Here is a 23416-nt window from a genome sequence, read left to right as displayed (position 1 = left end):
GCCTACAGTCTTAGTGATTGCTAAAGAGCACTAAGTCTATCCTTAGCTTTCTGAGTTGATAAGGGAAACAAGACAGGCTAATTCAGAGAGAAATTGTTGGTTTATTCATTTTAATAATTTGGTTAATGGTTAGAAATTGTGTTCCAGTGATACATGATGGTAAGCAAAAGCAGACTTTGACCTGTTAGAGTTTATGTGTCAGTCTTCCTCAAATAGCCAGCTGTGCATGTGAGTTAAGAACAGAAGGTACAGATGTTTTCATTCCATCCGCCATGACAGGTATTGATTCTGGTAAAGGAAAGCTTCAAAGAAAGGGTTCTCTAGCTTCTAGCAGATGAGTGGAGGAGAAGTCATGAGCAGATTCTATAGATGAAAGATTAATCCTTGAAGTTCAAAGTGAGAAGGTGGCTTGTAGGAGGAAGGATTTTAAATAAAAATAATTGATCTTCTGCATTGCATATTACATGAGTTCATTGAAATCTGTTGAAGATTAAATATCTAGATGAATTGCCTTAGGGAAATACAGAGTGTTTTTAGCACATTTTAATAACCTTTAAGATTTTATAAACAATTCCTGACTCAGGATTACTAATATACCTGCTTTGGAATTGTGGATATTTTTCATTTTGTTTATATATTTTTGCTTTGTCCTAATGCTTTGCCTTTATGCGAATTGTAGTAGTAGTTACAGCCTTAAGGTTCTCAGGTGTATCTTGCATGTCAGAAGTATAAGGCATTACTACTTTCAAAGATAGTTTAACATTGATAAATGAAACTGTGGGCATAGCTTAGTGATGGAGCACTTGCCTGAGGTTCTTCCTCAGCACTGGAAAACACAAGACAACAACAGACCTTTAGAGATATTTCTCTATTAGTGAACAAATTAATTTTAGGCTTCTAACTCTGAGGTGAATTTTCCAGGTTAGTTGAAAGGGATGTTGAAGAGGGGCTGTATATATTAGGCTTGTGCTAAGTTTTTCTGATACTGGGGAACTAAAGGTGGATTGTGGTGGTAGAAGAGTCCTCTTAAACCCACTTTTCATGTTGACACAATTACAATGCAGAGTGATAAGTACTCCTTCTAGGTTTTAAATTCCTTCTAGCTCCCCAAGATCATGCTCTAATTAGCATATATAAAACCCTTCTAGTTGGGGGTTCTTTGAGTCTGGTCTTTTCAGAGGTTATCTTGAGGCCACTAACCCAAGTGCTGTGGACTTTTTGCATCCCAAAGTAGTCTGGGAGCCAAAGCTTCACCATGTATGATTATCATTAATATTGTAGGCCATGAAACAGAGATGGCATACCTGGTAGAAACAAGCATCCTACATTCAAGCAGGAAAATAAAAGCATAGAGCTTCAGTTTACTCTTGTGTTTAGGTGTGTGTGGAGTTTGATGGGGAGTCTTGGAGGAAGAGAAGATGGATAGATGTCTACAGTCTTCTGAGAAGAGCGTTTTTAGTAGAGCATAACTTGGTTCTGGCAGAACGGAAATCGCCTGAAATTCCTGAGCAACTTATTCAGTGGCCTGCAATAGTAAGTAGACCTTGTGTTTTCATTGAACTGAAGTAGAGAACATTTAATCCATTTTGAGTGAAACAAGTGAAATGTAATGTCCCTTTGAAACAGTAGTGTCATGTGTGTGACAAGGTTGGAAGAGTTAGAAAAGCACTGAGGATCTTCTGCCTGCCCTGCTAGGAGCTCTGTGGCTCTAGGTAGGTCCCATGACTTGGTAGGCGTTACTTTCTTCACTTAGAAATCAAGATGTCAGGGTCACAAGGTAGAAGGTCGCAGACATGCATTCACACAGATCTTTGTTTGTTTCGAATGTCAACATGAGAAGAAAATTGGGAGTTTACTGCTGATGGCGAGTACATTCTAACAGGCAGCACTTACTGGACTCAGTGACCATTAATAAAGAAAGAGGGAGGACATGAGGTGGGAGCGGGAGGAGAAAGAGGGAGTCAGAATATGTTGGAGCTTTAAAGAGTCTGTAAACCCGTATAAGATTTTGTTTTACCCATATTATTATTATGGAGTAAAAGTGATCTGTGGATTTGGAGAGGACAGGCCAGACTTTATGGGATACAAGCTGGACCTTGGAGGAGGAAGAGTCAGGTATGGAGTAGTTGGAGGAGCTGAGCAGCAGAAGGAAAACTGTCAAGATTGTGTAGAGTGCTAGCAAAAGTTCAGATTTTGTCTCTAAGTGAAAAGCCACTGTAGATGTTTGAGCATGTAAGACTATGGTTGTATTTTACCCTTTGTATTTTTTTCTAGCTGTTAAAAAAAAAATACCCTGTCTCTCAGAAAAACATGTACACTCTTTTTTTTTTTTTTCCCCACATAAGTTTTTATGAAATCATGATTCTGTAGACCTGTGTGTTAATAACTTCCAAATGTATCTCTGGTTTAAATTACTGTGTTTAAATAAATATTGTAATCTGGTGGCAGCACAAATGTTAGGAAATCCTTGTAATAAATAAAAGCTTAATGGCTTTGCCACTTTCTTCATGTGTGGAAAATTGCCAATTCGTGTTTCCAGAATGATGTTGATGGCAGTTACAATGACTTACCAGTTTTTTTGTTTTGTTTTTTGTTTTTAGATGTACAAATCTCTGCTAGACAAAGCTGGCTTGGGATCCATAACTTCTATTCGGTTCCTTGGAGATCAACAAAGTGTATTTGTTTCCAAAGACCTTTTAAAGCCTATACAGGTAATCCATAGGAATGGTATTTAACATACAAGTGAAAGGTTTTTTTTTAATGAGAGAAGTAAAATATTCATCGCCCTTGTGCAGATGCCTACTAGGGAAAAACTTATGAAAGTTATTTCTTGTATAAAGTCTCTTAGTTTTAGCTTGTGGATTTGTGCTGTCCCTTTGGAATTAAAAGGACAGCAGTATCACATTGTTGATGTGTTGTGTGGTCTGGAAAAGTGTAGGTGATATGAAAGTGATTTTCCAAAGTTACTGTTTATATAGGTAAACATACATGTAATCCTTACTCATGAGTCTTAGCTTGTGGGTTTGTCTATTTGCTCAGATGTAGCTATAACCCCCAATTGCTGCTTGTTGTTTATAGCCCTGTGGAGTCCTGCACAGAGCAACAGTTTTCAGTTTTTTAATGCCAGTCCCAGCTGAAGTCACACAGGGAGATGGTCTTCTGCATTTTTATTTCACCTTTGGTAGAAAAAAGAAAAAAGCTGGGTGCAGTGACATACCAGGTAATCCCAGCACTCAGGAAGCAAAAGGCGGGCAGATACCTGGGAGTTTGAGGCCAGCCTGCTTTACAAAGCAAGTTCAGGATGGCCAAGGCTCCATAGAGAAACCCTGTCTTGAAAAACCAAACCCCCCCAAAAAAAAAAATTATTGCGCAGCTTAGTGATGCTTTTTTTTCTCCTGCTCCATCTCTCCCTCTCCCTTCTTTGCTTCTTGTTTGCTTGCTTGCTTTCTTCATCCTCCTTCTCCGTCATCTTTTTTTTTTTTTTTTTACAATTTCATTATTTTAAGTGCCCCTAAATGTTACAGTGATGTTTGGTACAAGAAAGCATTGAAGAAGGAAATGTACATTAGGTAGTTAATGGATTGGTAATATATACTAAGTAAAACATTTTTTTAAACATTTGTTTTTGAACGTACATATAGAAAATAAAGTTGTTGCATATTGATCATTTGATGAAAGTGTGACTTAAGAGGTTCATAAGACCCCTCTATTTCTTCCAGAGTTGTGTTCTTAGCAATTTGGTAATCACTTCTCATTATCAACAGTAGTCACAGTGTGTCCAATCAGTGTACAAAGCTCATTTTTATAACAATTAAGCTCTTGGATCTTGTTCATAGGTGATTGTTAAGCATTTGTTAGAAGGGAGAGATCACTACTTTAAGAATAGTCGTGTCTTCATAAAATGTTCTTCTTTTAGATAGTTATGTTTTATTAAGCTTTATTAATCTCTCCTTTTCACTTCTGCTTTGTGTTTTGGGGTCTCTTTGTTCTTGAAAATTTGTTCAGTCTCTCTGTTTGCTAACAGGCGTTTTGGAATCAGTGGTCAACAGGATTGCTAGGCCTATATTGGAAAGCCTAGAGCACTGCTTTTCTCTCTACTGTGTCTCACCTTACTTCTGTGTCCCGGAAAATGAGGCTGATAATGAATGTACTGTGTAATGTTTTAAGTATTGGAATGCGAACCTGCTTGTTCCTGAGTTACTTTGAGATGCAGGGTAGCTGTGTGTGTTAGGGAGGATCGAGGGATTTTTTTTCCTGCTATAAAAGGAAGACTGACTTGCCCGTAAGTAAGGTTCTGGGAATTTTCCTGATCAGGATGTTTTACTTTCTGAGTAATAATAGTTTTTCTTGTGGGCATTGCTTTCAGAATTTACATCTTTCATGTGTCCTAGCTTTTCAGTGAAAGTAGAATTCTTAGTTCTGTTTCTTAATACTGGAAAATCCAGATTCTAAGTCTTTATTTATTCTTAGGAAAAATGTACTATGGGTTATCATTGAGAATGTAATTATATGTTTATATCAACATATAATTTGCTGAAGGGGATAAATGTATATTTGTTACTTTTTGTTGAAGAATGGTTAAAGTTTATTTCTTCAGGGCATCATCTTATAGCTAGGCGTTTCTCTGTAAAACTCCATGTTGGAGGGCGTGAGTACCTTGTGGTGCGTTTGGTCTACAGCAATGTAGATTGCACCTGGAAAATCCTTTGACATACAGAGAAGTTGGAATTGAAAGTGTTGGTCTGCCTTGACATTGAGTATGATCTTTTGAACTGACTGATGGATTTGTTGAGCCCCGAAACCCTTCTTCGTAGATTAGAGTTAGCCTGTCTCAGTAGAGAGCCCAGTGCAGCATTTTGTTCATAGCCTCATTTCCTTCTGTAGTGGGAAATGCAGAATTATCTTAATTGTCATAGCAGTAAATACATTAAGGAAAAAAACCTACATATGAGTATTTAGGATTGACTTTGAACATATATGGAGCCCCTGATGTTACTTGACCAAAGAAATGCATTTTTTCTAGCATAGTCCCTTACTCTGAGAGTAGGAGAAATAGTGAGCCATTCTTGGCTACCAAGTCACAGGAAAAAGTCTGAAGGCCTGCTACTGGAGAGCTCTGTGTATAGCACTTTTTTTTCCCCATTAGAAGTTGGGTTTGGCAGGTGTTTTTTCTATCCAATTTCTGTATAAATTTATCATAACCAGGTATGCACCTAAAGCCAGGGAACTGTGGGATAGTGCCAACATCGAAGCTACTGCCAAGACTGGAGTGTCTCAGAAGAGGCCTCCTCTGGAGTCTTAGCCTATTCATTCAGATTTTCTGTATGTCCCTTCACTTTTTATAACAAGAAGTGCGTTTAGAATACTAGTTAAGTTAAATGAGTTTATGTGAAATAAGTTTAAAAACAATTTCAGTGAACTGACAGTATGTTTCTGTCTTATATCTTTTGGGGTTTTCCCCTATCCACATGGTTTGGGTTAAAGTCTTTTTTTTTTTTTTTTTTTTTTTAATTTGGATTGGTCAGTCTGATTGGTATATTATTTTTATAACCAAATTATGTCGTGCTGACTCCCAGGTGTATCTTTTGAAAATGGATTAATTTTATCTGTCTGTATGAGTGTATGCCATCTGTGTGGGTGCCCTTGAAGGCCAGAAGAAAGCATTGGATTCCCTGGAGCTGGAGCTAAGAGCTGCCTAACATGGGTTCTGGAAACCAAACTTGAGTAGAAGAGCAGCAAGTGTTTTTAAAACCCCTGAGCCATCTTCTCCAGCCCAACTTGTAGTTCATCTCATGCGCCTACCTTGGATGATTTAACTTTAGTTTTCGGAGTACCTGTAATTGTTTAGTGGTTTGTGACTTTTTGACCTATTCAGTTCACTGGAGTTGCAGTGGTTTGGTATAATCAAAATGGGTAGTAAATGCTATTTAACTAATCTGATGAAACCAATTGAAACATCCAACTCCTAACTTTCATAAACAACTCTCTTGGTCTTCAATTTTACAGGACGTAAACAGTCTTCGCCTTTCCCTTACTGATAATCAGACAGTCAGTAAAGAATTTCAAGCTTTGATCGTAAAACATTTGGATGAAAGCCATCTTTTACAAGGTGTGTTGATGATCTGATATTGACAGTTTGTGAGTTAGCCAATGATGGACCTATAAGAAGCTAAGATTTAGAATTTTTACTTACTCTTCATTGAAAGAAACTTTTTTGGGAGGTTGGGGGGGGGGACTTATTTTGGAGATTGGAAATTTCTTTTTAATTCAAATTTTAAAAAAACTTTTTCTGTATGGTGTTATGTGACCAACAGATTTATTATGCTAAAGCTCCTGGGACTTTGAGAATCAGAGGTGGCACTTACCTGCTGTGTTTGGATATTTTGTTATATGAAGTTGATAGGACATTTGGGAGCTAGGCAGTGGTTTTGCATGTGTTTTAACCCCAGCACTCGGTAGGCAAGGCAGGCAGATCTCTGAGTTAGAGGCCAGCCTGGTCTACATAGGGAATTCTGAGACAGCCAGAGCTACATAGAAAAACCGTGTCTCAAAACCTTTTTTGTTTGTTTTTTGAGACTGTCTCTCTGTGTATCCTTGGCTATTCTGAATTTGTTTTGTAGACCAGGCTGGTCTTGAGCTCACAAGCTATCCGCCTGCCTCTGCCTCCCCAAGTGCTGAGATCACAGGCATGCCCCATCGTGCTCGGCTTTAAAGCCATTTTTTTTTTTTTTTTTTTTAAGCCTTAAATTTTTTCCTTTCTATTCACTGTTAGTAGTTTCTCAGTCGGCTTCATAGCCATAAGCTTTTGCTCTAGGTTTTTGTTTGTTTTGTTTTTAACCTTAGCAGTTCTCTTGGGTTCCTGCGTTAGCTTATTCTAAAACTACAGAAGATAATAAGTTCAGTTTTCATGAATTGTATGGTATGTCTTGGTCCCGTAAAATATTGCCGCTCCTAAGGGACCGAATGGAACTTTTTTCTTTCTCTTTTTTTTTTTTTAAGGTGACAAGAACCTTGTTGGTTCAGAAGTGAAAATTTATAGCTTGGATCCAACTACTCAGTGGTTTTCAGCAACTGTTGTAAATGGAAATCCAACATCAAAAACTCTTCAAGTCAACTGTGAGGAGGTAAAAGCAATGAGAATTGATATTGTCTTATAGGGCAGGATGCTGTATAAAGCAGCTATGTTCTTGATGCTAAGCCCTTTCTTTTCTTTTCCTTCCTTCCTTCCTTCCTTCCTACCTTCCTTCCTTCCTTCCTTCCTTCCTTTCTTTCTTTCTTTCTTTTTTTCTTTCTTTCTTTCTTTCTTTCTTTCTTTCTTTCTTTCTTTCTATAAAATGTTAGTCAGATATAAAAGGCATTACAATTGTAAAACGTTATTTGTACGGTGTTCTGTTGCTGTGCTTGTTGTGTTAAGTATTGTTCTCAACATTTAAAAGTTTTCCAGTATCTGTTTTATTTTTTAAGATTCCAGCACTGAAAATTGTTGACCCAGCACTGATTCATGTTGAAGTTGTACACGATAACTTTGTGACATGTGGTAAGACACATTGATTAACCTTTCTTCTTCATCCTCTTCTCCACACAAGAAAGAAGGAAGCCTACTTAACCCACTCTTCTATGTTGTAGGCAATTCCACAAGAATCGGAGCTGTAAAACGCAAGTCTTCTGAAAATAATGGAAGTTTGGTTTCTAAGCAAGCAAAATCTTGCTCTGAGGTAACTGTGATTTATTTTTTTCATTGTGTGAAACTTTAACACTGTACAGGTAGTCTTTAGTAGTGGCGTAGCAGTTGGCTCTGTTCTTTGTGCTGTCTTGTCTGCTGTTGTTTAAGTTCCAGATCTTGGCCATAATTTCTATACTCAAGCAGATGGAGATAATGTAAATTTCCTGTTCACTAGTTAGAGGGTTAAAGGTTTTTTGTTTGTTTTAGTTATTTGGTTAAAATTCTCAATATGTGACAATTTTATCATTAGAGGTGTTCTGAAGGTAATTGAATTATATAGTTAAATTGGAAACTTGCCTGGTACGAGGGGAAGGGAAGAGCCTTAGGATTGTGAGAAGATTGTCTGTTGAAATAGAACCCTCAACCTCATGATGATGATGACTTGCATTGGTCATTTGTGATTAACTATATGGATATATTACCTTTTAGAATAAGTGGCTGATTAATTTTTGGCTCAGAAAAAAACTGGCTTTTATGGAAGCCGTGTGACTTTACCTGGTATTTTTATTTCTCATTTGAAATACTATTTGGGGCTGTTTCTCATTCTGCCATTAGTACCTGTTATAAGACAAATCAATTTTACAGCTTAGGGATCCAAATGCATATGTGCAGCATAAATAATTTCCCACATTATGATGTTCTGGGTTAGAGTTTAGAATTCTAAAATTGGCTAGGATGGTACCAAGCAGACTGCTTACAGCATTTAAGCAGGTGCTTAGACTATTAGGGGACTAAGACAGAGGAAAATAGCATGGAGAGTGAGCCCTGAATGAATCTAGCTAGGGTTCTGGATCAAGGGCAGAATAGACAACAGGATCGATAGAGCCAAAGCAGGCACTGCACTGTGCTATAGAAGCCCAAGAGACTAATTTGGTAGTCTGATGGTCTTTCCTGCACCTTTTGTCTATGTTCAGACAGAAAGAACTTTGATCCTTCACCCAAAGATGAAAGCCTATCTCTTCCTTAGAAATGCCTAGGCTTGAACCTCTTCAGTGGAGGCTCATATTGTTCAGGAAAAAAATGAGGTCATTGTAGAAATTAATTAGATATTAATATTATTTCTCTTTCATTTAATTTCAAATATACCCATCCAGAAAGATGGTGCATTCACTATGTGCTAGATAACTGGAGGACAAGAGGCATGAGAATAGAAAGGAAGCATCGTCAGAGGCAGAAGGGCTGCCTTAGTTTATTCTTGAATGTGTGGTGTGATGTGGGAGGAAGTGACAGTGGAAACATGGACACTGGCTGTTGATGGTATTAGCTGCTGTAAATGGGTGTGGAGTGAGGCAGTAGAGGATAGCATTAATTTGGCTTGGTAGAAGACTAGGTGTTAGGGCTGAGGAAGTAGGAGAATACTTTATGCAGTAAGTCAACTGAACACTTTGTTGTACCATGGAGCTCAGCAATTCTAGTTCACAAAGCTGAAGTGATGTGGTCAGGCGATGATGTATAGTACTGTGTAGCTTCTCAGTGTAGGCGGGCTCTGCGCTGGTTAGAAATCCTTACTCTAGAAGGAAATGGATAGTAAATCTTTGGGAAGAAGTATTAAGGGACTATAAAGAAAAATGATTGCAGTGCATCTTAGGATTAAGTTCAGAGAGGATCTTGCCAAGTAATTCAGCATTGAGAAGCTATGTAAAAGTGGGTAGAATTATAACCTGTCAGATTCTGACTTTGGAGGTATTGTTAACAATCTATTATAGAAGCATGTAAAGGCCATTAGCTGAATGTTGCCTGTCAAGGAGAATGCATCAGTTTAAATAGTCAGAAGTGGGAGGAAACTGAAAGTTGCAGGGTGGGAAAGGGTCAGGGAATAGTATGGTATACCTTGTTTGGACATTGGAAAAATCATCCTGATAGGCTGGCAGAATTGGGGTCAGTAGAGAACTCCTTGGCAGAGAGTGGGCCCCCAGTTAAGCCTGGTACACAACATGTTTAAGGAGGTGCTCCTAAAACATGCTGATACATGCCTGACTTCCTCTGGTAGGGAAAGAAGCAAGACTTAATCTTTGAACATGTTTGTACTGTCTGTTCATGGCTGTTAGTTTGTTTGTCTGCTCTGGAACTGATGGTTAGGCATAGCAGAAACTTTAACAATTAAGCGTTAGCTTTGGCTTGGAGATAGTTTATTAACTTCTACGTGAAAAAATGAGCAAGGACATTTTATATTTAAAAAATAGTAGTTTTCATCAAGCACTTCTGTTGTCCCAGTTACTTAGAAGTCTGAGGCAGAAGGATCACTTGAGTTTGGATTATAGAATGCTATGCTCTTTGGATGTCATCAATATGGGGAACCTCCTGGGAGCAGGAGACTAACAAATAAAGGACGTTGGAAATGTAGATTTTTACCTGATTATTAGAAGCTTTAGGAGTCTGGTGCTATTACTTTAAAAATGTATGGCTACTCAAGAAAAGTATAGTGAAGCAAAGAAGAGATAGCTGTTCCTCTGGGCTCCTTCCTCTTGCCTTTCGCTGTTAGGCCCGGTGTTAGAATGTCTCTTTTGAAACTAAAAGATTACTTTTTGGTATCCTCCTTGATTCCTTCTGAGTATTTCCCCATACTAGTATTTTCTTATATTCTGGGTGATTTTATAATTGAGAAAGTTTTGGAAACACTGGCCTGACCTAGGTTTTAGAACTGAAGAGGTAAAGAAATGGGAAAAGCATGCAGTTATTGTAAATATAAGTGACAGGTGAGTACAGTAACACACTTGGCACCGTTCTCCTGCTTGCACTTCCCAAATACATTGCAGTGGCACAGGTTTGCTTTTAGGATGGTCTTTGGAAGACAGGAGTTTGGGATTAGGTAGATGAGACATTTGGCTGCGGTGTGGTTAAGATAAGCATGTTTGCCAGTGACATCTGGCTCCTTGAAGGTCTTCTCTGCCTAGCAGACTACTCCTCAGAGTTATGACACTGCTTGGTTAAATGGGAGAGTCTGCTGAGGAGTGTGAGCCAGCAGTGGCCTTTTTAGAATACTGTCGTACACTCAATTATATTATCTCCGTCTGCTGGCAGGGAGGAACTATTGCCATGACTGGTATAGAAGACCTTCAGGGAAAACTCTTCAGGTAAGAAGAAACTTTGACCTTTGTCAAGTCAGAGGCCAGGGCAGAAGTGTGTGCGTGAAGATGAGATTGGTATCAGGGGTCCTGTCCCTGTTGAGTATTAGGCAGGGTATAAGAGCTATTCCTCAGTTTCTTTAAGAAAAAGCACTCTCAGCTAATGCTGATTCTGTCACACAGTGACATAATTGAGAACATTTGTACAAGATTTTATTGCTTTAAGAGAGCTTATCTCTCAGATTGATTTTCCTGTATGCCAAGCACCATAGTAAATGTTACCGTTACTGTATAAATAGAAGTACCAAAAACTTGACTTTAAACCAAGGTTTGACATCAGAATCTAGTGATTTTTATCCACTGTGCTACTGTTGTTACTTTTCCCCAAATCCTTTTCTTTTTGTGGTGAATCACCATTGTAAAAACAGCAGACTCCTCCCTTTTTTTCCATCACTGTCTCTTCCCTTCCAAAGAATATTACTGCATACCATATAGGAGGTACTGATAAACTGTGGTGAGCACCACTACTGCCTGTCTTTTCAAGTGACTTCCAACACCTGTAACTGTGTTTGTCATCCATCTAGTCATTCACAAATCATTCCACCAGTGTTACTGATCATTTACCTTGTGTCTGGCTTGATGAGTTCGGATGGGATAAAGGAACGGGCCTATGCCCCAGGTGTATATTGCGAGGATGCTGACACCAGTGAAGTAAAAGAGACTTTCATGGTGTAACAAGTGCTGTGGAAACAGAAATGGGACTGTTAGAAAATTAAGGAGTGGTTGCTAGGACACTGTTTTACAGTGAGTAACCTGGAATTCTGAGGAGTAGCACTTTAGCCAATTTAAGGGTAAGAAGGTGGAACTAGCCAGCCATTGAAAACTGTGGGCAGAAGGAATAGCGAGTACAAAGCCTGGACTAGAAAAGGCTTAGGGTGAGTGTTTGAAGAAAAGCCAGTTCAGTTGAAATACTGTGGGCAGGGAGAAGAGTTGAGAGAAATGGGAATGATAATTGGCAGGAAACTGGACTATGGGGGATTCTTCTAGACAGTGGAGAGGTAGTTCTACTTAATGTCTTAAAATGCTGGCTCTACGATGCATAAGAGCATCAGGATTAGGATTAGCAAGAATGGAGGGAAGTCAGACTAGTCTGGGGGAAACGTGGTAGTGGTATCACAGAAATGGAAAGATTTAATGGATACTTTGAAGATGGAGGCTTGATTGATTCATTCATTCATTGCTTGTATGTGGGAAATGAGGAAGATGGGGAGTTTCATGACAAGCAGATTGATTGATATTTCACAGAATAAAAATATATTATGCACTTTACAATCTAAATTTTGAAGCATGTTGGTTTTAGTGTATCCAAAGAAAGGGAGGTGGAAGATGGAAGAGATGCTTGAGAAAAGTGAATTTGAATTAGCAGTTGTAATGAAGTGGCCGTCAGCTTTGGGAGACTACTAATTCAATGAGTGATCGTCAGATAACTATTAAAGTAGAGTTAAAAGCACCTTTTAGAAATAAACTGTTAGTTTTTTTAGGAGACAATTCCCAAGACATAAAGTTGAGTGTCCCAAGAGTGTAGTCAACTCCCCTGCCCAAACAACCAGAACAAGACCAACAGGCATACAAAGTTTAACCAAACTTGAGTTGACAAAATAGTGTCAGAAATAATCAGATAGTTTGCTACCTAAAAATTATTTGAAATAATGCCAGAACTTTGATAATTAAAATTTTCCTATTTTCCGGTATTTTTGTTTTGTGCTAGATAATCTTTTCAAGGCTGTCAGTGTAAATGAGAAAATGATTCATGAGTAAACAGCATTTAATATGTTGGCAATTGTTGAGTTTTAAAAACTTGAAAAAAGTTCTGTTTCATAGTTTGGAGGTTATTAGATGACTCTTTAGATTTGGATTTGGTAATGGTAGTGACATATCAGAGAAAGCATAGGACTACTGAAGAGTCTAGCAGAAATAGGTAGGCTAACTGCAAAGTCAGCCATATAAAAGTTGTCTGGAGTTTTTATGTTTGTTTGTTTTTTTGTTTTTTTTTTCTCATGGTAGGAAATTTTATTTCTGTAGCTAATATAAATATGTGGATCCAATATTTTTGTTTTTACTAAGGTGAAATTATGTGGAAAGGGAAGGGGGAAGAAATCCCAGCTTTTTCCCATAGGCCAGTCATGACTTAATATTTTTTCCAGCTTGGGGTGACCTTTGTGAGTTGATGAGCCACATAAGAACGAGAATCGTGCCTCAGTCTTTATTGCATTGCCAAGGCTTATCGTGGTACCCAGTAGGTTCCATTGCCTACAAGAGTCCTATACGGTCTGGCCTCCTGCCAATCTACGCAGTAAGTGCGTGGTGGGCACCCAAGTCATGTCCAGATGATTGCATGGGAAGCAGCTACCATCGCAGCTGTCACTTCAAAAGTTCACCTCTATCCATTGCATTAATAAAGCAATTGCTACAGCTCTTCCTTACTCAGTAACGGAGTTCTGGAAAAGATCAGCTTGTAATATTATAGGATCACTTAAATTTTGTGAAAAATGGAGTGATTTATTTACAGCTGTCAGATAAGAGTTTTTGGAGTTTGATTTATCAGTTGTTTATTCTGCTGGTCTTTATATGGCAGTGGTGTTGTGCTTGCTTAGTATTAAAGGATGTTACCTTTAATTTCATTAACATTATAATTTCCTACTAGGGACTTTGTATTTAATGTCTGTTGGTTTGGATTCTTTTAGGCCTCTCCCAGTATGTGTCCTGTACAGTCTGTTCCCACAACAGTGTTTAAGGAGATCCTGCTTGGTTGTACTGCAGCAACTCCGTCTAGCAAGGACCCAAGACAGCAAAATACTCCCCAGGCAGCCAATTCTCCACCTAACATTGGAGCAAAACTTCCTCAAGGGTGAGTAGTGCTTTGTTCAAGGTATTTAGTCATAGAAGTAAGTCATTTTATTCACAGTTCATTGTTTCATCTCTGTTTTCACAGACCGCTCCTTAGGAGATATTGGTGGGGGCCTTCAGAGGTGGAAATAATTGGAGGCATCGAGAACATGCATAGGGTTTGTTAAAATAGGTGTCTACTCTATAGAGGAAAAGGGAGGTTGTATGTGGGAGAGAGACTTAGGTCAGTGAGGTTGTGAAGGAGAGGGTGGCCTGGTTACAGTGAGGTTTAGCCTAATATGCATTGAACCCTGGGTTATTGGTCAAAACGTGGCTTTAGAGAAGAGTAGAAGAATAGGTACATGGACTCAGTAGCCATGCTTGTCAGTTCACAGGTGAAGAAAACAATTTGAAGTTTAGAAATTTGTAGTAGACAGAGGGAAGGCTCTCTCTTGCAAGGGATTGCTGGTTTGTATATGCAGTTGATTCAGACTTGAAGATATAAGTCAGAGAGACTTTAATGTAGAAAAGTCAATTAGGAAGAAAACTCCAAGAAATGTGGGAGAATGGCGGAGCACATTGGTTCACTAGGAAAAAAGTAGGTGGCAGCCTGGAATGGAGCTCAGGGAATAGTGGCATAGCTATCCAGTGCAGCACTGTTGGCGTGTACAAAAGCATACACCCACACAAATCCACATACACTCGCAGGCATGCGTGTGCTCAGAGGGTGGCACAGTAGGAATTTAGTCATCTCCAAACAAAGATTTCTAATTGAAAAGTTTAAGTGAGAAATGCTTGTGCAGGATGAAATCCTGGATGAGAACAGCAGATAAGAAGTAGTGTAGAAATAAAGCGTTGTGGCTGGGTAAAAAACGTGTGTATTCTCTAGTACAGAGGAAGGAGTGGGAGGGCCAGGAGAGATGGCACAGTGGCTGAGAGCGCTTGTTCTTGAAGATCTGGGCTCTATTCCCACTTGGTGGTCCAGAAGCATCCATAACTTCAGTTCCAGGGGATCTAATGCTCGCTGGCCGACAAGGGCACCAGGAACACAGGTGCTACACATACATACATTCAGGCAAAACACATAAAATGGATAAATTAATAAAAATAATACTTGTATAAATGTATGGAAATTTCAAAGAATAAAAATAATATTTTAAAAGAGAAGTAGGGAATATGGTGAATAATTTCCCCATAGAAGCAAGTAATCAGCTTGTGGCCACACTCCTGGTGGCTTGCTGTTCATAACAGAACAAGTTTCATGCTGCTAGTGGTTTTTAGGGTAAATTTATGCATCATATTAGAAGGGATTTCTAGTATTTCTGATAGATACATCAAAGATTTTGATACATCTGCCTACTGTGAGATTGAGTTTTCAGTTTTGGTAAGCAAGAATACTAGTTTTCTCTTTCAAATTTAAATAAAATTTCTGTTTTGTTATATAAGCGTCTTTAGCACAGGATTTTCTGAAATAGAAAAAGAAGAGCTTAAGCAATTGGCCTTTTGTCTGTATACTTCAAATTTGACATGTTAAAAACTACTGCGTTTCTTAACTGCTGTATATATTTTCTGGTTCCACATGGTATTTGTTCTGAGGGAAAACTAAGGTTCATTATGCTGTAAGAAGTAACAAGCAGGGGCTGGAGAGATGGCTCAGAGGTTAAGAGCACCGACTGCTCTTCAAGATGGACCTGAGTTCAATTCCCAGCACCCACATGGCAGCTCACAACTGTCTGTAACTCCTCACACAGACATACACACACAGTCAAAATACCAATGTACATAAAATAAAAAAAAAAGAAAAATCTTAAAAAAAAAAAAAAAAAGAAGTAACGAGCAAACAGGGAGTATTTAGATTTGTATTTTTATGAGTGTGTAAGGTAGTTTTTCAGAGCCACGGATGGACTGTTCTCAACTCCAGCTCACAGAAACCTCAGAATTTTCTGTTTTAACAGTTTTCTTTTTGTCTTTCATGCTGGTTGTCATAACACAAAACTGAATTGTTTTCGGATGATTAGAGATGAGAGAGACCAGGAAGCTACTTTTCCCTACTGTGTTTTTCAGATGTCATAAGCAGAGTTTACCAGAAGAACTTTCTTCCTCTCTAAACACAAAACCCGACGCACTAAGAACAAAACCAGATGTCTGCAAAGCAGGATTGCTTTCTTCAAAATCTTCTCAGGTTGGAGCTGGAGACTTGAAAATTCTGAGTGAGCCCAAAGGTGGCTGTGTCCAGCCTAAAACACACCCTGATCAGGAGAACAGACTGGAATCTGCTCCACAGCCAGTCACTGGCCTTCCACAGGAATGCTTGCCTGCAAAGACTTCTTCTAAGGCAGAACTGGACATTGCCACTACTCCTGAACTGCAGAAGCATCTAGAACATGCAGCTTCCACATCTGATGATCTTTCAGATAAGCCAGAAGTGAAAGCAGGTGTCAGTAGCCTAAATAGTTGTGCAGAAAAGAAGGTCGAACCTTCAAATTTAGGTTGCCAGTCACAGAATTTAAAGGAAACTTCAGTGAAAGTAGCTAATGAGAGCTGTTGTACAAGAAGCAGTAATAAAACCCAAACTCGTAAGTGTTTCAGAATCTTAATTGGTAAATGATCTATTTCTTCCCCATGATAAAAATATAAGAATGACTGTAGAAACAAGTTTCGAGGAGCCATGTTGTACAAATGAATTTTTTTACCCTGTGGATTAGTATACATTTCTGTTAAAGTTTTAATGCTGCAAAGACCCCATACATGCATTTACCCTGTGACTTAAAATAGGTCAGATGGTTCCCAATTTTTGGTTGTAAGAAAAATATTTTTCTGAAGCAAAATCTAAAGTGATTACTTTTGTCTTCGGACTGTTACTGTCTTTTGTAGCATCCAGATTAGGGTGGGAGAGGTGGGACCTGCACACAGACCGAGGTAGTGTTTGTGTGTGTGCATGTATGTGTATGTGAGTGTGTTCTGTCTCAGATGGGTGGAAACACTGAGCACAGTTTTTAAGGGTAGGTCTTGATATACTCAGTTTTCAAACTAAGTGTTCTTAGTGAGGAGAAGATGGTACACCATGGCTCATACTTACAAGTTGAACGTTCCTAATTCAAAAGTTCATAAATGTTTTAAAATCAGAACTGTTTGGGCCACCAATAAGATACCACAAGTAGAAAATCCCACTCATGACCTCAGGTGATAGAGTTGTAACAGTACTGGCACACCAAGAAACAGAAATGAATTGTGTTTGGTCTTGGGTTCCATCCACAAGGCATCTTAGTTAAGTATATGCAGTAGTCCAAGTCCCAACCAGCCAGTTAATAGCACTTCTGGTCTTAAGCATTTTGGGTAAGAATTACTCACCTTGTGCTGTTGGTCCATTCTTAGGAGGGCAGTAGTCAGAAGTGTTATTGCTCTGTTTAGAATATTAAAAGGGCCTCACCATGTTAGAAGATCCAGAGCAAGAAGGCAACCTTTATACACCTGAATTGACGCTGTATGAAAAATCAGCATGATTTATAAAGCTTTTTAGAACCTTGAAACAAACAACCCTATTCAGAAAAAACAAACCATATGTCAGTAAGGTGGCTCAGTTGGTAAAGATTGTCTGCTGCCAAGCCTGATGACCTGAGTTCAGTGCCCCAGAAGCCACATGGTGGAAGGAGAGAATGATTACTTCGTAGTCCTTCAAACTCTATAAAGTGTGCTGTGGTGCACATGAGTGCACAGACAAGCAAACCCACACTAGTGTCACGGCAGGCTTCTGACAGCAGAAGGCAGAGTGGTTCCATGCACTTGTGGCTCTCTTTGGTGTTGTAGAGTAGAGATACTTTTGGCTAGGGATTCTTCTACCCAACTTTGTCATTCTTGAGGTTCAGGTTTGATAATGCAGTTTGTAGAAAATTAATTACATGAAATTCATACTGTTTCTTAGGAGTTATATAACTCCCAAGAGACAGTGAATATTCATAACCATGTATGTGTTCTATTTATTCTTTTTGAGTCATCAGTCCTCAGCTAATTTTTGAAGCAAGGTATTTTAGTTTCTGTAAAGAGGCAGTGAAAATTCTTGTTTAGTAAACATGAGAGGTACCTCGGTGAGCTATGGAGTCCAGCTTTATCTCACTGCGCTATGCAGCTGCCCCTTATCTGGACTAGCACGTGTTGCCACCTAGTGTGGGGTCAGCAGCCCACTGGGATCTCTGGGTTGTACCCACTACAATTGCCTGCAGATACAGAAGGACCCTGGAAAGGGATTCTGTTTCCATTTTCCATTTAGGGGCTACAAAAGCAAATGCCACCTAGAATCATGTGCCTGTCTTTCTGTTCAGTTTGGCACCTCAGAAATGGGCTTGGCACTTTTCTCTCTTGGCTGTGACCTGAGAGATTCTTCTCCTTATTAAGCGTCTTTTAAGCCAGATCGTGTAAAATAACCTTTGGACTTCACCTACCTATAATATATAGAAGCCTGGTCCATCTCTCAATGGACAGTGCCTTTCAGTTTCTTGGGTAATTAATTATATCACCATGCTACTATGTTTCCATCTTTTTACCCTCTCTTTTACTCTTAATACAAATGTTTGCTGGAGCTAGGACTGACAGTATTGCTTAGCATTTTATAATCTGCTTTTGTTTGTGTAAGAACGAACCCACCCCATTTACCTTTGGACCTGTAGGCAAGGGGGTCTTTTCTGGAAGTTGCTCTTTGCTGTGAGATACAGGGTCTTGGGCTATGAATGAACTCCCTCGTGCATTGTTTGGGTGGACCCATTAATTGAGTCTCTTTGCTGTGACAGTTCTTCCTTTTCTCTCTTTCCCTCTAGAAAGCATATTAACATGTCAGTGATAATTCTCATGCCACTTAGCACTTAAAATAGAACCTGAGTTAAGAGTCTTGGTTTAGCCAGGGCTACTAAAAGGAGGTTGTGCATGCATTAACTGTGAGGCATGTCAACAGTTAAGTGATACCTTTGAAAATTGGGTTTTTATTTTGAATAGTTTTTGGAAAGGGTGCTTAAAAACTACCTTTAAGTTTCTTTTTGAGTGTGAAAGTCAACAGACCTGCCATTTATAGAGGCGAGCATAACCCACTCCTGCAGAGACTGTACTGAGTGTGATTTAGAGGTGGTCTTCCTCTAAATTTAGAGAGCAGGTTGCTCTCATCTGGCATTGTGAAGAGATGATACACTGACTGTTGAATTTGGTGGGTTAGGTGGCCAAATGGGGATTTTAGGGAGCAAAACTTTGCTACTTGTTGCTTTAATCATCTTTTCTTGGGCTATTTTGTAGCGATTTTAGGTGAACCAAAAATGGGGAGAAGTGTCCGTTTTTTGGGAATGTTGACTTTTTTTTTTTTTTGTTAGAATTCAGTCAAATGTTGATGTTCTATTCAGAAACTTGAAGTTTAATTTTCTTTCTCTTACTTTGCTAGCCCCAGCCCGGAAGTCAGTTTTGACAGACCCAGATAAACTCAAGAAGCTACAACAGAGTGGAGAGCCCTTTGTTCAGGACGACTCCTGCGTCAACATCGTGGCACAGCTGTCCAAGTGCCGGGAGTGTCGACTGGACAGCCTGCGCAAGGACAAGGAGCAACAGAAAGACTCACCCGTGTTCTGTCGCTTTTTTCACTTCAGGAGGTGAGGTATCTGTGAGAAAAACTAAGATAATCTGGGCTCTGTTTGCAGATTTTTTCTTCTATGAACAGGACATGTAGAATGTAGAAACTGTTTTTACTATGTGTTTGGCAATCTAGACTTTTCTTTCTGTATCTTACTCTTTTTCACTTTTTTTCATACATCCCAGACTAGCCTCAAACTAAGGAAGACCTTGAACTCCTGATCTTTCTGCCTCTGTTTCCAGAGTGCTAGGATTTACAAGCATGCACAACCATGCTTGCCTTATGTGGTACTGGGAATAGAATCCACTACATACTAAAAGCACTACCAACTGAGCTAAGTTCTCAGCTCCAGCCCCCAAAGTACAAACTTTTCATATATTTGTCATAGAAAAATGCAGAAGTTTCAGGAAAATCTCCACAGGTAACTTCCCTTTACAATGCATTTTTAGTGTTTGGTCAGAAAGTTTTTTTGGACATACCTAATTGGGCACACCGAGTTGGTGTATTGCATAAACTGTTTTGAATCTTCAATATAAGGAAAATAAGGAGAGAATATAAGGAGTCTCTTGATGATGCTTATCATCCACAAATACTTTGGAATTTCTATATTGTATGCATTAGAACTATAGCAGCAGTTTGTCTCATGTGATCACCTGCTTGCCCACATCTCTGAAGGGATGTCTGGCGGTACCGTTGCCGGGTCAGGTGTGTGTGAAGGCTGCTCTGCCAACTGCCCTGCAGGAAGGTGCGCTGCTGTTGGTGCCCATTGGGAGGTCGGGCGGCCTCTGCTCCTTTGGCGTATGCAGGGGCGTGTGTGTAATTCCTGTTTTCATTTTTTCTTTCATTCAGATTTGTTCGCATTATGGACTTTGATGACTTTTCTCTTTCTGTGCCACCTCTGTTTTGTTCTACTCCTATTTAAATTGGATTAATCACAGTTATTAAGTACACCTGTCAGGTAGTACTCCAGTGAGATGAAGTAGACATGCTCACTGTTTACTTTGAACCCTAGAGTGACCAGAAGCAATGAGTCAGTAATAAACTGATGTAAAAAGTGGACAAGAAGAAATAAAATTCCTGTTTGTTTTTTTTTTTTTCCGAAACTAGTATTTTAACAGTGCTCCCCTCCCACAGATAGTTAACAATAGTTTGTAGAATTTCACTAGAATGACATGAGTTTATTACAGAAGTGTCAGAAGATCAGTTGCCTTAGCTGTACATATGATGGAAAAGCTTAGCATTTTATTATTTAAGTCTTGAAGTCCTTCACCGTTCACTTCTGATTGCTGTCTCTTACTCTACCGGTAGGATTAGCTTACTTGTCTCATTACCATATATTCATTGTACAAGCACATGAATTTATACTGACCTTTTCAACATGTTTATCTCCTGATTACGCCCTCACATCCCACTTCATGAAGAATCACTCTTTCTTTACGTCTTTTTTTCTTTTTCAAATTGAGGGTGAGAAAACCTGGTGGGTTTTTGTTTGTTTAATGTTTGCAATTTTATAGAAAAACTTACGTTTCTATTGTGCTATCTAAAAAGTCAGATTTATTTTACTTTTTTTGTCCAGAGTGAAGCAACTTTGTTTCCTGTTTTGTTGAGACATGAGTGAATGATGTTCTCAGTATAAATGAAGGTTAGATATTACAGTTTCTCAGGTATTTAGATATTTTCATGTTCAGCTAGTTTTCATGATAAGTAAGTGGTGCTTTTGTCTCTTCCTATTATCTTTGTCTTTTAATCTAATTTAAAATATAATTTTAAATGTAAGTTGACAATATTGCTTACCTGAATTAAGTGTACAGGTCGTTTAGACCACATGTCACTGAATTTTATGTCAGCTTTTTAAGAGTAAAATGTTAGGTTTAAAAAATATTCAAAGCTAATCCATAGCTTTTCAAACCATCCAGATATTCCAGTGTTAGGAGTGCATTCTGAGAACATGTTCAACCTGCTAGTTTATTTCTTAGGTCCTGAGTTCCATCCTAACATTTTCTTTGGAAGGTTCTAGAAGCTCACACTGTAATGGGCCCTAGGGTACCTGTGGACAGAAGATAGCCTCAAATCTGCAGGATCCTAGCCCCAGTGCTTCAATGCAGATATGATCAGATACCTCTCACCTTTCAGTGTTGTTGGTATACTTCTTGTCACTGTCTTTGCTGTTAAGCTCTAATTCTAGTAGGTGGAGAATTGTCTCTGGAGACTACATGATAACTTGGTTTGAGTATAACATAGATGTCTCTCGTACACTGTAAAAGCTAGCTTGTCTTTTTAGGAGAAAAATTGTTCCTGTTTGTTTTACTTATTTTTCTAACTTTTTCCCAAATTACCAGCAAGTAATTGGCTGCCATTAGCCATGGGGAGCACAGCAGAAGGGGCTTTGTTGGTTGAAATAGTACTTTATGTGGTAATTAGACGTTTTATGTCAATCTTGTATGTCTTCCCACTTCTAGGTTACAGTTCAATAAACATGGTGTGTTGCGGGTAGAAGGCTTCTTAACACCAAACAAGTACGACAGTGAAGCGATTGGCTTGTGGCTGCCTTTGACCAAAAATGTTGTGGGAACTGATCTGGACACAGCAAAGTATATCTTGGCCAACATTGGAGACCACTTCTGTCAAATGGTGATTTCTGAGAAGGAGGCTATGTCAACTATTGAGCCGCACAGTAAGAACATCTTTTAGGGGGTAGGAAGTTGGAGTCCAGCTTGATTGTTGTTTCTTTGTGACACCTGATTCCCAGTTGCATGAATTTTCTTTTCTTCAGAAGTCTAGGTGGATGGTACAGTGAGGTTGCCATTCTTTTATAGCAGGTTTCTTCTGAGCTGTTCTTTCTGTGGAGTTGGTTGTGACACAGTTGGAAAGGGTAGCATTCCTTTTTATTTGGAAAGATGAGTGTGAGGTGTCAGTGGCATTTGCCCAGCCTCACCAGATGCGTAGGCCCAGCAGAAGGGGATGATACCTCAGGTTGATTACAACAGAAGATTATTAATTCACAGTACATTTTAAAGGAGAAGGGTGGATAAGTGTATCCTAAGCCTCCTGAGTCCCAGTCTGAGGGGCTAGGTCCCAGGTGTGAGAGTAGAGCCAGCTCAAATGGAGTCAGTTCTTCCCATTACCTGGGAAGGGACAGCTACAGCTGCTAGCTCAGTTTAAGACTGTACCCACTCTTGAGGAGCACTCCTTCATTAACAGGAAGCCTAGTAAGCTACATGGGTGAGTACTGGGACCATGACTTTGTGTCACCACAAGATAGAGTGTCTGGAAGGATACACTTTTCTCCCTGTCTACATGCTCTGGAGAAATGAGATATCAAGCCAAAAGCACCATGGGTCTCCTGTCGTATATTTTCTTCAGACATTTTATCTTCCCCAAGGGACTGAAAGACAACAGTGACATCTTTCCATTGTTTTAGTGTCTATCATTTTAGAATTTGAATAACCAAGTATGCTTGAATGGCACCGCATACGTGCTTGGTGCGCATGGACACCAGAAGAAGAGATCAGTTCCCCTGGAACTCTTGAACGATGGTTGTCAGCCTCCATGTGGTGCTGGGAACTGAACCTAAGTTCTTTTACAAGAGCAGAGAGCACTCTTACCCGATTAGGATGAACCATCTCTCTAGATCTATTTCTTAGATTTAAGCAATAGAATCCAGACACGTAGAGCAAGAGCTCCTAGGGTGGGGGCTGGAGAGATGGCTCAGAAGTTAAGAGCACTGGCTACTCTTATAGAGGTCCCGAGTTCAATTCCCAGTACCCACATAGCAGCTCACAACTGTCTGTAACTACAGTTCCAGGGGATCTGATGCCTTCACGCCAATGCATATAAAACAAAAGTTAAATGATTTTTTTTAAGCTTCTGGAGCTATTGGAGTTAAAATTATGCTTGTATGTGCATGTTCAAAAGTCAGAGGACTATTAAGCTTTCTTTTCTGTCCTCTGTGTAGAAGTGATGCAAATTTCCCATGTGTACTGATGGCCATTAACCATTCTTCCATGACTGCTGTTACAGCAGTCTACATCTGACTACAGTGCACAGATAGACACTTGTTTTGAGATGAATTAGTTGCTACCTTCTTGATGTATCAAACCTGGTGGGGGTTTTTTGGTTTTTTTGCTTTTTATTTTT

General features: G+C 39.2%; 1 protein-coding gene across 2 annotated transcripts in view; it reads left to right on the top strand.

The window, feature by feature from the left end:
* The window catches only part of Kdm3a (lysine demethylase 3A), a 42637-nt gene that overhangs the window by 5609 nt on the left and 13612 nt on the right, over window positions 1-23416 (top strand). The window contains exons 3-12 of one of the 2 annotated variants that reach the window (XM_055596428.1): window positions 1378-1533; window positions 2601-2711; window positions 6007-6109; window positions 7000-7124; window positions 7465-7537; window positions 7627-7715; window positions 13533-13696; window positions 15739-16250; window positions 19094-19298; window positions 21739-21953. In XM_055596428.1, the coding sequence (XP_055452403.1) occupies window positions 1378-1533; window positions 2601-2711; window positions 6007-6109; window positions 7000-7124; window positions 7465-7537; window positions 7627-7715; window positions 13533-13696; window positions 15739-16250; window positions 19094-19298; window positions 21739-21953 (1753 nt within the window). Of the gene's footprint in view, window positions 1-1377; window positions 1534-2600; window positions 2712-6006; window positions 6110-6999; window positions 7125-7464; window positions 7538-7626; window positions 7716-13013; window positions 13142-13532; window positions 13697-15738; window positions 16251-19093; window positions 19299-21738; window positions 21954-23416 lie in introns of those variants that run through there. The other variant, XM_055596429.1, reaches the window with a different exon arrangement.

The sequence above is a fragment of the Psammomys obesus genome, unplaced genomic scaffold (genome assembly GCF_907164565.1).
Source record: "Psammomys obesus unplaced genomic scaffold, mPsaObe1.curated_primary_1811, whole genome shotgun sequence".
Taxonomy (NCBI): domain Eukaryota; kingdom Metazoa; phylum Chordata; class Mammalia; order Rodentia; family Muridae; genus Psammomys; species Psammomys obesus.
The sequence above is the reverse complement of the archived record's forward strand: the minus strand, read 5'-3'. Positions and strand labels throughout refer to the sequence as shown.